The sequence below is a fragment of the Stegodyphus dumicola genome, chromosome 3, assembly GCF_044657685.1.
Source record: "Stegodyphus dumicola isolate Sdum_Otavi_A_Nest chromosome 3, ASM4465768v1".
Classification (NCBI taxonomy): Eukaryota; Metazoa; Arthropoda; class Arachnida; order Araneae; family Eresidae; genus Stegodyphus; species Stegodyphus dumicola.
Genome location: NC_140770.1, coordinates 93,062,660 through 93,080,483, shown reverse-complemented (window position 1 = coordinate 93,080,483; position 17,824 = coordinate 93,062,660). Strand labels below are relative to the sequence as shown.

Below are 17,824 nucleotides of genomic sequence, written 5' to 3'. Positions count from 1 at the left end.
CACAGTTCCATCCACTGCTGTCAAAATTTAATTTAAGACAAAAATTTAACGGTTTGCCAAAACCTTTGTAATTTGGAATACAACAAAAAGAACGCATACGAAAATTAGCGACATTACTTAATTGAAGGACTGTAATCAGCATGGTTACTTAAGAATGGTTACGTGCATAGTTGCCACAGTTTGGCACATTCTGAAAATTTGGCGGCTTCTACTAAGGTGGTTGTGTTAAAATGTAAGTACTAAAATTCTTACCTGCTATTATAAGCAAGTTGATACAGAGAGATTATCCCATCTCTATCTAACTTTTCATACAAATGAAAAAACAGCATCATTTATGGGATGATCTAATATTTTACATAAAATTATTGCAAGTTTATTAATATTCAACCTAATTCATTCAACCAATATTTATAATTGTATGTACAACAGAACTTAAGTTAAATATATATATACATAGATAAACATCGTACCAACACCAGGTCCTAACTGAATTTCAAATTCATCCCTTTTAATAAGTTTTTTAGGCTGGCCAGTGTAAAGTGCAGAATGTACATGAAGAGATACATTCACTGTATATTCTTCTCCTTCTTCTCGTTTGTTTATTGCTTTCAATTTAACCTACAAGTAAGAAAATTCAATCACACACAGAAATTAAAATATTTAACAGTAATTTGCATTGCCAATATCACTGTAAGTTATAACACAGTGCTAAAACTATAAATTACTTTCCATTTAATGTAATTTAGTATTTTTCTTTTGAGTAAACTTCAGGGAGTGTTCACATAAATTCTACTACTCCTTTCACAATAAATATATATATCATGTATAAATAAATATGAATTTTAGAATTAGTTTACTATTATGCATATTAATGTGAAATGCCCAACTGCGGTAAGAAAGCTTCCCAGCAAAGCAGAATTAGGGTTGCCAGAAAGTGGAAGAGAGGGACAGGGTTGCCAGATTTGGCCAAAATCGTACATTTGGTGACAAAATTGGCGACATGCCACGGACAGAGCAAGAACAATTTAGAATGTTTTCGGAGGCAAAATAAAGCTATATATACATTGCCTGTACGGGGAAAAAGTAGTGTGTTTAATTGAATTAGTATGGGTTCAAAGATTAGCTTGAGTGCGACTGAACCAAGTCAGGAGCGATTCTTTAAGTGGCTTGCAAAAAGCTGTCTTTACCGTTGTAGCATGAAGGCTGTGTTGCTCAGTGTTTCAGTAGTTTTTCTGTAAACGTGTCTTTAGAACTCACCTGTGTAATACTGGGCGAATAAATTGTATTTTGATTCCTTATCAAGTGTTATCATCAATTACTCGAAATCCACGAACCCGTAAAGCACAACAGCATTTAATCAAAATTTTAAATCAAGCGATAGTAAATCAAATTATTAACGTTATCCAGTTATTTTTATTTATATTTTAAAACCTCAGAGTATATAGTATTTAATTTGCCTGATTTATATTAGCGTAATATTAACAAATGAATTTCTAAAAAAAAAAACTGGTTAACAAATTCACTTCAGTTTAGTTTCTAAAACAGTATGATACATTAACAGTGAGGATGTAAAAGAATTAAAGAAACAAAGGTAACTCAATGATATATGCTCCATGATTAGATTTTAAATCATAAGAAAGATTTCGGTTAAAACACAACTGACAAATTTAAATGTTTCCAGATTCTTCAATGTTGTAACTAACTCTGGAAACATATATCCAACAATATTTCTCATTTTGACCCAAGTAACTGCCTTTCTGTAAATTAATTTCCATATTTTTTCTTTAAATATGATTGTACATTCAATACCTCCATGAAAATATTTCACAGAAATTTAGCAAAAACATTAAACATATTCTACATTAAATCTCCGTCAAATATTATTAAAACTTACAGTAAATGATTCTCCAATTACAATATCATCTAAAAGCGTAAATTCGAATTTAACATCTTCCAAATCATCATTCAGATAATATCTTGAAAATGCATCTTTACACTGTCTTAATGCTCTCAGCATTACTTCACGTTCTTCTTTTGAGCCTAAAAGTACAAATACAATTTTATACTCTAAAAAAATTCATGAAATTGTATTTTCTCTATAACTTATTCATTACTAAGTGGAAGTGGATGATGTAATTTTCATAATAATGAAGCTTGATTCAAATACACTCTATCACAAAAAATATATGCTCCCAGAAGGAAATTACTAATATAAAGAAACTTAACAAGGATATATTTTATGGGGAGATAAACAAATGATTACAAATTCAGAACAAAAGATTGTTTTATTAAGAACTTAGGCATGAAAAAGGTTACAAATCAGTAAGTAGTATAGCAACCTCTCGCTACTATACAAGCCGAAACACGGCGTGGCATCGAATCAAGTAGATCACCTATGACCTTTTGCAGAAGATCACGCTGTAATATTTACAACTGGGCAGTTAAATTACCAATATTCCGAGACGGCTGCAGTTGCCTTCCAAGCATGTCCTAAACGTGCTCTATTGGCGAGAGGTCTGGTGACCTGGCAAGCCAAGGGAGTACGTCATATCCTTGAAAATATTGATGAGAGAGTCACACAGTATGTGCACGAGCATTATCTTGCTGATATATGGCATCTGGGCCACTTGATAGCATAGGCAGTACAACCGGCGTTAAAATTTCGTCCACGTAACTGCGAGCCGTCGTAATGCCTTGAAGGACGAATGGAGGTGATCGTGTGTCCCAACAAATCGCTCCCTACACTATCACACCTTATGTAATTGCTGTGTGCCGCTCGACAGCAAATCCCGGATCCAACCGCTGGCCTGGCCGCCTCTGTACGCGTGTGAGTTGGTCATCAGTACTGAGACTGAATCGAAATTCATCGCTGAAAATCACACGCCTCCAGTCGGTCACACTCCTGAGCTTGGGAAACATCCAATCGACACTGATGTGGGGTCAGTGGTAGGCATATTAATGGACATCGACAGCATAAACCAGTGGCGGCCAGTTGTCTCCGAATGGTTTCCCTTGATACCACCGGATGCCCTGGAACTTGGTAAACGTCATCAAATCGGTGCTAGCGACGTTTTTAATGCGGAAGTGGCCGCTGTTCCTGGAACGCCCTGACCCTCCATGACGGTAGACTATACCTTTCGTAATGCATATTCGCCAACATCCAGCAACTACGCTATCGTTGCAACCGAGGTGGCAACCGATATGCCTGTTCGACCAACCTGCTTCTCTGAGGCCTACAATGCGCCTCCTCTCAAAGTTCGACAACTGTTCGTACTGTCGTCAGTTACGTCAGAGGCATATTTAGTCAAAATACTGTCCATATTCAAGTCGACATATTTGTTTGAATAGCCCTACGGCACGAACAATCATGCTTTTAAAGCAACTCCTATGCGCATAACGCGCTTACCCTAGTCTCATTGGCGTCGAAATTTAAATCATTTGCATATTCCTTATCAGACTACATTCCTGCCGAGTTTCGTGACTGTGGCTCCATTTCGTCTGGGTGCATATGTTTTGTGGTGACAGAGTGTATACGAAGCAAAAAAGGTGATAAAAATAACTCATGCAAATTAACTAATACATTTTACATGTCTTGCACCATTAAAATGAATCAAACAAAAACGTGTATTAAACATTTAAAAATGAACATTTGCTTACATTCTAAATGTTTATATTCGTGAGTTATATCTTCTCTTTCAAACTTTCCGACTGCTTTAGTGCTTATACATTGGCCAATCCTAAATAAAATAGTAAAGAAAAGAATTACATTTGCTCTTCCATAACAAAGTAGCAATTATTAGATAAAGGCCATTTACTTTAGTAAGCCATAAGTAAAAATTTGTTATGATTAACAATTGAGGGTATTAATATCAAAGAGTTAAAAAAAGAGAGAGAGAGAGAGCAAGAGAGTAAATGTGTTGCAGTGATTGGAAATGTACAGAGAGATATCGCTTCAGTTTATTGTGTAACTAAACTCGCAATTATATAGTTTTAACTGTAATGTATGTAACTACACTAATTATAATTTATGATACAAAAGTACTGCACAATTCTCTAAAAAGGTATTTTAAAAGCATATTGAATTTGAGGGTTTATTCAATTTTGATCCTTTTTCTTTGATATTTCTTATATTATTTAATGTATTTATTTCTTTTTTTTTTTACACAGTTTACTTCTGGTAGTTTTCCTCTGATATATTTTTATAGTGTGTGTTTCAGAAAGTTTAATAATCATTAGAAAGTTAAAATAATGGTTATACGGAAATACTGTTTCAGAAAAACTGTATGCCCAGAATAGAACATGCTTTAATATTTCAGTGGGATGAAGAGGATTTTAAGTATGAAAATAAATAAAATGTACATAAAAGTATAAGATAGAAACAAAAGTTATTTCTTACAAAAAAATTTTCTTATTTATAACAATGCATTACAACACAGGTTTTGAGATTCAGATGGAAGAAGCTTAAAATAATAATTTTAATAAACATTATTTAGTTCATAGGGATGATAAAAATGTGTAATAGCTTAAAAGTTTTGTTAAGAGTAACATTTAGATTTGCTCATATAAATCATACAAGAGTAACTGATCTATTAAATGCTATCAGCATAATCAGAGATTTTGTTGTGAGCTTATAAATTTTAACTAATTTTATATAGTGGGATACTGCCAGTTCTTCATCAATTATCCAATGAATAGCACTACAACTAATTTCATAAATAACTCTAATTAATGCTACTGTAAAATTTTATGTCTTATGAAAATTTTCTTCTGATTTTTTGTTATAGAATTATTTATTTAGGCACTTACGTATTACCTTGGCACTACCTTGGCACGCCTTGGCACAATTTGGTGATTTTTTACAGGTGAAAAGGTAAAAGTTACTTATCGGATGCAAGTTGGTGATAATTTTCGCGCTTTTAGAAAGATTCCCAATATATTGATATTTATCGTAAGTCGGTAAACATTATAAACATATGAAAAGAAAATATACTTAAGCAATTTAAAATACAAATTTGAATTATTAAATAAAAATTACGTAATAGGCTAAAAATAAAACATCTACATACATTCTTTCTGTAATTTTGTTTTTCCGCTAAAGTACACACGCATATTCACAAAGCCTACAGACCGTTTCTTCTGCTGTTTGCTCCGATTGGTTAAAACAGGAAACGTAGGGTTACAGAATCTAGTACTTGGCGACTTTTGCTTCACCGCCTTTACAATTTGTATATGAGCGTTGCGTACCAAGATGTGTGCATAACCCACCAGAGAGACCGCAGCTCAGCGGTAACGAGCGTGGGGGGGGGAATTCTCGGATTCATAGCTCGTCGGTTCTATCCCCGCTCGTAGCTTTTACAAACTCTGCTCTACACGGATTTATTTTTATTTTTATTTTATCGAATGACTTTGTCATTATTAGTCTGTTCGGATTTGGGTGCGGTGTTAAAAATTAAACACCTCTATTTATGTTAATGCTAATTTTTCTTATTTTTATTTACTGGTTTGTACTCTTTGTAGTAGAAACCAGTAGCAAGATTATGATCCAAGATCCCGAAAAGCGTTTCAATAGAAATAGCGCATAATGGAATAAAATATAATTTTAGTTATACTTACTCATAATTCAGGTAAAAAGAATAGGTATCCGGTAAATTCTCGGATTCATAGCTTGTCGGTTCTATCCCCGCTCGTAGCTTTTACAAACTCTGCTCTACACGGATTTATTTTTATTTTTATTTTATTGAATGACTTTGTCATTATTAGTCTGTTCGGATTTGGGTGCGGTGTTAAAAATTAAACACCTCTATTTATGTTAATGCTAATTTTTCTTATTTTTATTTACTGGTTTGTACTCTTTGTAGTAGGAACCAGTAGCAAGATTACGATCCAAGATCCCGAAAAGCGTTTCAATAGAAATAGCGCATAATGGAATAAAATATAATTTTAGTTATACTTACTCATAATTCAGGTAAAAAGAATAGGTATCCGGCGCTCTTAAATGTTTACTGAATGTTTTCATTTGGTTTATTTTTTAATATTCCTTTATTTGTATAAATTAATGCGCTATGGAAATTTACACAATAGACTCTTTCTAACAGAAATGACGAAAAAGTACATATGCTATCTCCATGTAAACACCTTTTTCTTGCAAAACAATTACGTACATTTAAAAGTTTAAATTCAAATACAAATAAACTATTAATAAGACTAGTAGGTTATTTAAAATATATTCCACACAATTCCTCTAAGCTTTCATTCATAAAGTAAAAAATTATCAAATGAAATAAACGCTGTTTCCGTTTGTTTGGCGTTAATTACTACGCCTACAGGGCAATAACTCGCCCTTCCAAATATGACCGCCGAGCAGATGTTTCATCCAATGAGAGCAGACCGTAGCGAAATGGTCTGTAGGCTTTGTGAATATGCAGTACACACTATTATAAGCATGGTTGCCGGAAGAATAGTTATGCGCATGGTTGCCGGAAGAATGTTATGCGCATGGTTGCCAAGTTTCGCACATTCTGAAATTTTTGCGACTTCTACTAAGGTGGTTGCGTAATACATAAGTATCTTTATTTATACTGTAATTTAATGACTTCTATTAATGTAGTTGTGTTATACGTAAGTACCTTGATTTATATTGTAAGTTGATTTTAGGGAGGGAGAGATCTTTAAAATGGCCTTCAAGTATTTTTAATATAAATAGACATTCTGAATTAGTTTTGGTAATAATAGCGTCATTTGATTTTATACGTATTTAATAATATAAGCATTTAACCTTATATACAACACAGGTTTTTTTTTTTTTGAATGTGCAAAAGTTATACATGAAAAGAATCTTACTCTTCAGTAGACTTTTTGATAAGTTTCAATGGTTGGTTTGGCCCATGGTACCTCCAATATACTTTATCAGCATTAACTTCAGCAAAAAGAAATGTTGTATCAAATGCTTTTTTTACTTCACCTCTTTTAATTGCAGCTACACTAGCTGGACCACAGCGAAACAGTCCTGCGTGAAATTAAATACATTAAGAATTTCAGAAAAGTTTCAATTTTTCAAATGTCATTCATCTGCAATTTTGTATAAATGATTTTTGAAATTTCTTTTTACCGTCAGATTCCTCCTGAGGAGTAGAGTCAACTGCTTGCCAGCCACCATAGTTACCAGGCTCTAGGTCTGGACGTTGCATCCAAGCTTCATTCCAAACATGGAAGTTCCTAATTAATGAAATTAAATATTTGAATTTATAGTAAAATGTATACATATATAGAGAGATATAGATTACATAATTATCATCTCAATAACTGGGGATTGTGGATTCATTTGAAATATTTTCAAAGAAATTTATAAATATGTACCAATCTTAATTTTACTACAGCTAGTGATTAATTAATACTATGAAATTCAAAGCATGTAAAAATATTTAAAAATCAGTCAACATTTTAGATAAATGTTAATTTGAGTAGTAAAATATATTAACTTAACAACAATTACATGGAAGAGAATTTTCTACAGTTACTCTCAGTTGATAATACAGTTGAACATACAATTTGGTAGATTATGATATGCTATTATTTAACATGATAAAAGTTTTCAAAGCTTAAACTTCTTAGTATGCTTTAAGCAAGTAAATGTATATATTTATTATTTTTCTAATTATCTATTGAGTTTTTAAACAAATGCAAAATTTATTAAAACATTTGTGTGATAATTTATTTTAGCAACATTTACTTCATTTTGAAAGCTTGCTAAGTGGGATAAGGATATTACAAATGTTTTAAGTATGTAAAGTTTTAAAATCATTGTATTTAAATGTCTAATTACAACACATTCCTTAAGAAATATCTTGTATCATGAGGGGGGAAGCTTACCATACAGAATCAATATTCATTTTCTCCAAAGGTTTTCCATGGCAATCAAAAAATCGGTCAATGGTGAGACTGTTATGAGTATCATGCGCGGATGAAAAATTTGTCACTGGCCTAGATGGGATTCCAAGGGATCTGCATACTGAAAAAGTACAATAGTAGTGTCATGGTTCATGGCTTGATAAAATTCCAAAAAATAAAGTTCCCATTAATCATTTAATGAACAATATTAAAAGGTACCTGTCGTAAAAACACCAGAAAAGACCCAACACTGGCCATACTTGATAGGTTTCTTATTTTTGTAGTATTTCTGAAGAATCATTTGGCTTCCACCCCAGCAGGTTGGTGGTTTTCCCCCTTTGTATTTTCCGGACCAATTGCCAACAATTACTCCATTGTCATCGCGACAGTTGAGCTAAAATTGTTACATAAAATCTAAAAAATCATTTTTAATCAGGTAAAAAAATTAATTAATTAATTAATTAAAATCAAAATTATACAATATTATTTCCGAATTATGTAATCTAAAATTATCAGCTTGGACTCAAGTGAGATGTTTTATATTCAAATTAAATATAATTATTAAGGTTTTGAATAAATCCTTGAACCACAGGCTGCACTGAAACAAAAATGTCATCATGCATTAGCTCTTATTAATTAATTCGGCATCACAAAAAAAACCCTAAGTGTACAGAACTAGTATAAAAACATATCCTTCCTTTTCTTCCTTTTGTGTTTACATGGTATAATAAATTCATCCGTTCAGTAGCAATAAATTTCATAAAATATATGCTCTAAAAACGTACTTTACTAAAAGAAAATTACATCATATGTGTTTATTTTATTTAATTCATATTTAGCCTCTTCAACACTATGTACAGAAAGCACTCATTTAATAAAACAACTTAAATATTTTAAATCATATTATAGTTAATTTTTATGCTACAAAAATCAAGTATAAAAATAATACATGGTAAAAGACTCAAACATAAGCAACATTTATTTCAAAACTTTCATTTTCTATACAGACTTTCTGAAACATTTATGAATTTCTTCCCTCTACATGTCATAACTTCAAAAAATTGTCAGTAAACTTATTATTTTCTGTATTTTTTACAAAGATTGTTTGTTATTGTTTGAAAATAAAACGCTGTAAAGTTCTAGAATACAATACTGAGATGCTATGATAACTTAACAGGAAACTTTTATATAAATTATTAAAATAATAATTTAAGTTTGTTCCAAAATATGCTTTAAATATAGTCCTATTTAAAGTCTCTTATGCTGAATTTAATTACAAAAGCATTTAAAAAATTTAAAAATTTAACGATTAATTAATTTTACGCATATATCATATACATTCATTCAAATTACATGCAGCTGAAAATAAATGAGTTTAAAGACTTACCACTGCAGAAATGTGACGAACCACACGAATTGGGTCCGATCGGGCCACAACACCCAAACGTCCTACATGTGTTAGAAGATACAAGCAACATTCTAGAATATTTTCTTCAAACTATTAAGAAAAGTACAGAGATTATTAAAACAATATAATATATTTAAAAGCACAGAATTAAAGAAAATGCATTTTAGTAATAGAAATATTTAAATACATTTCTTTTTTATGGAATTTATATTATTTATTTAATTCATGTATCATGATATAATTTTACTTACCAATATATTCCAAAATATGTAAAAGTAGCATTAAAAGATGAAGATATAATGTTTATATACATATATATATAGAGAGAGAGAAATCAAAAAAAATTAATTAAAAAAAGGTTTATTCAATAAGCTTTTGAAATATTTTTTTTTTATTTCTGGACTATAGCAGAATATTTCAGTCATAAAATGTATAATTAGACCAAAGGGGCTTTGTCCCTGAAAGACTATTGTTTTCATTTTGCGATTTTGCGTCGGAACCCTATAAACGGCGTATCACTTTTCAAATCGTTGCCACCAAATACTATTGCCCTGTATTATATTTGAAGAAATTAAATAATGAAGAATCTGCATGAATGTATTTATGCTTCTCGCATTGTGATACAACAATGGTCCCTACAGCCATCCAGTTTTGAATGACATAATCCTGCTGCGAATTTGGGCATCTGGAAGCCCAAATTTGAAATTTGAAATTTGTTTTATTATCGATTTCATATTTTGCAAACTTATAAGAAATTTTTGATTAACAAACTGAACGATTTAAAAGCGAGAAATGGCAACACTCTACGGGCGGAAAAAAATCTTTTTATCTCCAGTGCGCGGAACTGTGTATCGGAAATTTAAAAGATATGCTCATTTTAAAATTATTTTGCGACATTGCTGTTGAACTGAATTTTATGGTTTAAGTGCAAAGAATATGATATTTAATAAATAAATGCATAGGTAACACACAAGACGTTAAAAAAAGTCCCTTTGGACATAATTTAAAATCTGAAACCTTTCAGATTTTTTTAATAAGTACATTTGTTACATATTTAGATAATGAAAATAAAACGTTAGACAGATAAGCTGTTTGGCGACTGCTGAGGAACGAAATTGCAAAAATGGCTAATTATGCAAAACTATAATTTTAAACAGTAAATCTGGATCCTTCTTTATTTTTAATCACTCTTATTCATAGGTGATTACAAACTAAGGGTATACAATAAGTCCTTCTAAAAGGCATTGTGTCTCCTATTCTGAATTTATTTTGATAATAAAACTTAACAGTGATTTCTATGAATAGTACATGATAATTTTAATTGATCTGATAGTCTGGTCAGCAACAGAAATTTCAATTCCTATTTCGGGAAAGCATAACAAAATTGAATCTATATGTATTCCTCATATTCCAAAATACCTGATAAAATTAGCTGATCTAAAAAATAATAAGTATTCCTTTTCACACATCCTTCCATTAAAAAAAGGTTTTTAAGAAAGATTATATTGTATCCTTCATATGTTGCTGAAATATTGGCATAACTATTTATGCCACAACGTCATATAAAAGTCTTCTCTTAAAATACTAACTCTAAAATGTATAAAAATATTTTTTCATATACGTAATAAGGTAAAACAACTCGCATATGATAGTTAAACGAAAATAACGGCCCTTTTTGTTCATTTCCCCTCTTACCGAAAAGTCGCGAAAACATATAACTAGGCAAAGCAGTATGTTGCCAAAATAGTTATGTGAGAACCTACTATGTCGCCAAGAATTATTTATGCGGCAACCCAGGTACATGCGCAGTTCATGCAAAGAATATGCCGATGTTATACGCTGTCAATTTGAGAAATTCTCCGATTTTTTAAGCGAAAATAGATCGATGTGTGCATGAGGAGAACATCAGCGCAAAAACAGAAGGATTTCTGAAAAATAGTAAGTGCTTCATTACCCATGTTTATCACTTTTTCAATTTTATTGATTGATTGCTCTTACATGGCATTCATAGTGTGCCACCATTTTTAAATATAATTTTTGCCTTTCGTACATTAGCTTGTGGTGTTGCGTGGCCCCTACTTGCCCGCAACAATAGTAGTGACTGCTATGAACTGGAAAGTACACAAACTCTTAAGGAGGGTTTAACTCCCTTTTTATTCCACTTTAGAAGTTACAGATGCGTTCACTTGACGCTCACAAACTACGCCGACCCGGCGGTTAAATAAAAATAAGAAAGTACAACTAAAAATGAATAATAACAAGTCACTACCTACGAGGCTCTCTAAACGTAACTAACTTAACCGCGTTCTCAGATACAGCTGAGATTTCAGCAAACTTTCTGAATAAAAAGTTGAAAGATTCAACTAACTGTCGAAGCAAGCACACAGGCCGAAACGCGCGGTTCTTAAATTTCTACCTAGCAACCTTCACGCTCGTGAATCAAGAAAGCACACCTACAAACTCGTTTCCCTTCTATTTAACTCAAAATTACTTCCGCTGAAAATTTGAATACTTTGCGCGTTCTACTAAAATTTACATACTCTGGCATTGGCAATTCCGCGTTCTACTAAAATTTACATCCTCTGGCATTGGCAATTCCAGGGAAAAGTAAAAGCTTGACAGGAAAGATAGCTTAAACTTAAAATACATGTTAGTTAAAATAAATATAAATCCTACAAGCTTGGCGAAAAATCAATCGCTAATGAATTCATGAATGCTCTTCAAAGTTGTCAAAGAGTTCATGACTTTTTTGAGGGGGATGCAAATACTCAGAGAAAGTACTTTTAATTTTTTTCATAACAGTGTTTCAAATTGTGATGAATACTTGATTCTTAAATTTGTATCGTATGATCTATCTGAAACATAGCTTTCCTTCATTTCTGGCCGTATGTTTCGCTCACACTTTTCCTGCGACCCTTGCTAATATCTCTGGTCTTCCAGAATGTTTCTTACGAACATTCTAAACATTTCCATTCACTTCAAATTTATTTCTACTTACAGAAATGGTAAACTGCATAGGTGGATCTGTTTCAAAACTTCTTGTCAACTGTCGTTGTAGTTTACATTTGCATTTTCACTTCCAGTAGCATTCTACGATAATTTTCTTTGTTCCAATTTTAATCTAGCTCCATGCATTATTTTAAATTAATTAAACATCGATTGTATATACTTATTTTCATCATTACTGCTTAAGGTTTGTATTATGAATTCAAATGTAACCATTATTCATACCTGTCCGAAATTCCAAACACAGGGCCTAAGACAGTTATGGCTGCCTCGCCATACAAGACCACTGTCAGCTAAAACATATTCGGATCTTTTATCTTCATCTGGCATATAAACTGAATCACCTGTACAAAAATTACGCACGTTTAACGTTTGATACATGAACACGAACTCTCAAATTTTTAAAAATAATTTACATAATTAAATACATAATAATAATTGTACTGAATTATTTTTAATATGAAAATGAAAAATTACAATCCAAGCTAGAGAGTAAGTGGACGAATTTTTAATTTAAATTATAAATAAACCTATATGATCGATTAACTCATTATAAATAAACCATTAAGACTGATTCATTAATGAAATGACAAACATTTTTATAAGTCACATTGTACAGGCTAACAAGGACTGGCTGTAGGTTACCATATTTTTAGGGAGCACCATATCATCCTATTATTTCTTATAATCCTATTTTCCTTCATAAAAGCAAGGAAAAGAGTTGTTAAAAACCCTTAAGAGATTGGCTGCATGCAATTTTCTATACTAATGCAACTTCCTAGACTATCTTAATTGTGTCCTTTACAAGCACTGAAAGTTGCTGCGAATCAGATGATGAGTTCTAGAGTTGTTGATTTTTTGTTATAATGAAGATCCTTAAGAGAACAAATATAAATTAAAAGACAACGGGCGAAGGTGAGCCTAAAAAATAATTTATCTAATTTTTTTTTATCTTGAGATCTTTTGTAAAGTAGTTAATCCTGAAATCTAGAGGGTTCTTGAATTTCTGATTAAAAAACTTAAACCTTCTAAATTTTCTTATTTTTTAACGGGACAGCGAGAATGAATCTTAACCTAAAAGTAATTAAAATTTGCAACTTCGAAAAGACATTTTACAAACATCCGACAGAAGTATTCATGAAAAGAAAAACACTGTAGCTTCGCTTTTAATAGACTTCGATCGGTAGTATTACCTCATGATAATCTTAACAGTCACAATATTTCAGAATGACATTTAGCGAAATCTTCCAGAATTACCAGTACTTTTCTATTAACAAGGTGCCACTTAGCATCAAACATAAACGTTGGCGTAAAATCTAACTAGATCGTACTAACGATACGTAAAGCACCATGAGAAAAAAGTGAACTTATAATGCCAGTGAAGTGTCATATAGATATAAAACATGCGTAACTTAAACATAATGTTTAAGGTGTCCAATGCCGAAACTGTGCGAGGTGCCAAAATTTGCAATACTCTGATATATATATATATATATATATATATATATATATATATATATTTAAGCAAATTTAAATTTAATTTTTAACAAATACGTATAAAAGTAAAAAAGCAAATTTAAATTCTAAAAAAAGAAAAAAGCCAAAATAATTTTAAAAAAAATGTGCAAACATATAAAAGATTTAATTCTCGAACTAATCTACAATATCATTTAAATTCAGAAGCATAAGCAAATCAAATGCAAAATCAATCTATGAAAATAAATTTACTAATTTAATAAATTAAAATTAAATTAATTTTTTTTTTTTTAAATGCATATGTGAATGACCGTTGAGTAGGCAGGAGACCGACTTATCAAGGGGAAGTTGCCTCCAGGGAAGTTTCTGTATACAAGGGTTTCTAAAAGACATTGAAAAAGTTTAATTCTTGACTTTGCTTGCTTGTTTCTCAGGAGACTTCATTAGTGTTTTCCTTTTTGAACTTTAATTCTTAAATGTTAATTCTTAAATTTTAATTTCTAAGGGTGCCACTTTATTGGAATTACTTTTGGTTTTGACTTTTACCCTTGCCTGCATGAATGACGAACACGAATTGAAAGAGTTAGGTTTGGAGGCAACTTCCCCTTGATAAGTCTGTCTCCTGCCTACTCAACGGTCATTCACATATGCATTTTTTTAAAAAAATTGTTTAATTTAATTTTAACTTATTAAATTAGTAAATTTATTTTCATAGATTGATTTTGCACTTGATTTGCTTATGCTTCTGAATTTAAATGATATTGTAGATTAGTTCGAGAATTAAATCTTTTACATGTTTGCACATTTTTTTTTTTTTTAATTATTTTGGCTTTTTCTTTTATTAGAACTTAAATTTGCTTTTTTACTTTTATACGTATTTGTTAAAAATTAAATTTAAATTTGTTTAAATTTAAATTTCATTCCTTGCAGCAATGGCGCAAAGAATATTTAATTAAATATGTATTTAAATTTAATTTTTTTAATTAAATTCAATTTATTCTTATATATATATATATATATATATATATATATATATATTTAGCGAAAATAGATCACTGTATAAATGGAGAGAATTACGTACACAGCAATCTGCTTTCAGTTAAAAAAATCATCAGAAAGTTGTAAAAATTCAGCATTGGATACACTAAATATTGCATAGTTATTCATGATACGATATACATAAGCTACCACATTTGGCCATTTGCCACACAATTTGATGATCGGAGCCTCGTTAACGGAAAAGCACCGAATTTTCAAGTTATCAGTGCATTGTAATTTATTCATAAATTTTCAAAACTCGTTAGTGAATTTTCTTGATAGCTTAGCCCAGAGATAAACCAATAAATCCTAAATGTTGATAATAATCAATGCCATAATATATATATATATGTTGCATCACAGTCATAACTACATTTGCCTACTAGCTGAACCTCTCAGTCGTGCTGAATTGCGACTGTTATTTGAAATTTAAACCGCAAATATTTTTGTCGAGTGTTTTATACACTTCACTCACTCAACTTCTTCAACATCATTTTAATAAGTACATGCATATTTTTAAAACTGTATTCTTATATTTATTTTTCATTGAATGAAGATTCTGCATATTCGTACCGCTCTTTATCCTCCCCACCCTATATATACATGCTTGCATCTGTAGTCTACTCATGTCATATGAAAAAACATTAAGAACTGAGCTCAAAATGTAGTAAGTTTTCTAAATACAGAGACTATTATTCTATATCTACAACTAATAAAATTATTTACTTAAATCTTTCAATGATGAAAAATATTGTAAACAAATTAATGCTGTAATAAGTCCGAAATCTGAACGTACAATACACGGAATGATCTAATACCCGGACCACTGGAGCACCAGCCAAATAAATAAAAAATACAGTGATAAAAAATCCCCCCTTATAAAATCTAGGAATAGAGAAAATAATAACAAAAGGTAGCAGGTGGGCTGTAAATGCAATTTTTCTTCAGCTCAGGCAATCGGACTTGCACAAATTCCTGCATGCCACTTTAAAACACCTGCTGGCTAGGAAGTTGCACCGTAGCATTTAACAATATATTAATTGATGATGTTTGTCAAGAGGACAAAGCGCGGCCGATGAGTAATTGCCTGTGAGGGAAACATGGCCGAGGCTACTGCTGTCTAATGCATTCTCCGCGACTTCTTAAATTCTGCTACTCGGTATCTCCATAAATCCAAAATCTTTTGCTGCTCCTAAAATCTACTGCCCAGTTCCTCTTCTAAATTCTAAAAATTTTTCAAAAATTTTGATGCTTGATTCCTCTTCTAAATTCGAAAAGGTAACCTAAAAAATGCTTGCCGTTTTAGACAATAAAGATCGGCATCCAATAACTTTTCCAAACGAGTGGCTAGCTGCGCCATCGCGGTAAAACTCAGGAGTTTTGAACGCAAATAAGTCCGTGAGGGCCTTTCGCGTAAGGTCTGGGTTAGTGTCTCCCAGCCCAATCGCTGGATGGTGTTCCTGTCCTCCCGAGCCACATGCAGCCTCGCATTGTCATGGAGGAGGATTACACCTTTACGATTGACCAATACTGGCTTTTTATGCATCCGTTTCTGATGCACACGTTTCAACTGCTGCTGTTCCAACTGGCCTGCTATGATGGTTTGGCCCACTGGCAGGAGCTTATAATGCACCACTTGGTGACTAGTCCACCAGAAACAGAGCATGATCATGCGTGGGTGGAGAGATGGTCTCTAAGTGTGAGGCACAGGGTCCCGTGGTGACAACCAATGTCTGGAACGCCTGGGTGTGTCATAGTGGACTCACTTGTCATCGCTAGTGATTACTCAATCAAATATGGATGCATTGCGGTGCCGAGTAAGGAATGACAAACAGGCAGCAACACGCTGTTGCTTGTTTGCATCTAACAGTGAGTGGGGTACCCACTTGTATGCCTTTCCTATGCGGTGCAAATGCGATCTGATCGTTTCATCAGATACCCGAAAGTGTGCGGCAAGCTTACCACATGTTTGACTACTGTCACTCTCTATGCTGCTCTCAGGGCCTCATCGTCGTGGCCCATCGCTGGATGTTGCATCACTAAGAAACATATACCCTGATTTGTACTTCTGGAACCATTTCTTAGCGGTTCAATCGTTAACGGCATCATCCTCAAAGTCTGGCAAATTCGGAGACTTGATTCCCACGTTAAAATCATACAGCAAACAACTCCGAACGAGCGCCTTTGACGCGCTCACTTCAATCAGTGACTGTGTGAGTTATGTTTGAAGTAATCTAATGGTATTGGTAATAGCAACCTTTAGTTCAACTTTTACTGCCTATCATGGGAAATTGTCCGTGGGGCTTGGTAAATAATTAAAACATGGGAAATACCTCCCCGCATAAATAGGCGAAGCTGGTGAAGTACTTAGTGTACTTATTATTGTAAATAATTTCGAAGTAGCATCTGAAGAAAGCAGTTCGAGCTGTGAAGTTGTAAAATTATTCTTGCTAGCTGCAAACCGTCACGTGAGTATACACCCACTAAACAGTCTACAGATTAATAGATTCAGATATTTACATTGAGAATCAGATAATAAATCGTTATGATTATTAATTAAAAACCCGACATTAAGGTATTTGAGCAGTAAGAATGGCACACTAGGATATTTTCACGAGAAATTTAAGAGTTCAAACTGTCTAAATGAATGTAGTTCATAGACGATTGGTCGGAGGCAGTCACGTGGGGGTTACCCTCCCGTGAAGTGACCTCGACTTTGGAACTTTGCGGTTATACTGGCTTTCAGCAGGAAATTAAAGTCCTGCTCTTGCCAGTTCCTGATGTGATCCCATGTGGGGCCTGACAGAGTAGAAACCTGAAAGAAATTTTCTCTCGTGGAGGTAGAAGTGTGCTGGAGAGAGAAAAAGAAGCACTTTGCTCCTGTACTGCTACATCTTGGATGGAATCCGCCAAGCAGGGGCCGGAGAAAGAAACTTCGGATGACCTGTGTAGGATAGCCCGAATACTAACTGTTCATTCGTCGGAGCCAGTCACGTGGGAGGTCACCCT

At 32.6% G+C, this 17,824-nt stretch overlaps 1 protein-coding gene across 2 annotated transcripts in view; it reads right to left on the bottom strand.

The window, feature by feature from the left end:
• LOC118199098 (annulin-like) overlaps positions 1 to 17,824 on the bottom strand; it is a 96,464-nt gene that overhangs the window by 8,817 nt on the left and 69,823 nt on the right. For both annotated transcript variants that reach the window (XM_085813080.1, XM_085813079.1), the window contains exons 5-13: positions 12,527 to 12,645; positions 9,275 to 9,385; positions 8,107 to 8,281; positions 7,870 to 8,008; positions 7,109 to 7,215; positions 6,841 to 7,006; positions 3,658 to 3,737; positions 1,895 to 2,040; positions 471 to 618 (exon numbers count right to left, since the gene is read on the bottom strand). In XM_085813080.1, the coding sequence (XP_085669206.1) occupies positions 471 to 618; positions 1,895 to 2,040; positions 3,658 to 3,737; positions 6,841 to 7,006; positions 7,109 to 7,215; positions 7,870 to 8,008; positions 8,107 to 8,281; positions 9,275 to 9,385; positions 12,527 to 12,645 (1,191 nt within the window). The remainder of the gene's footprint in view (positions 1 to 470; positions 619 to 1,894; positions 2,041 to 3,657; positions 3,738 to 6,840; positions 7,007 to 7,108; positions 7,216 to 7,869; positions 8,009 to 8,106; positions 8,282 to 9,274; positions 9,386 to 12,526; positions 12,646 to 17,824) is intronic.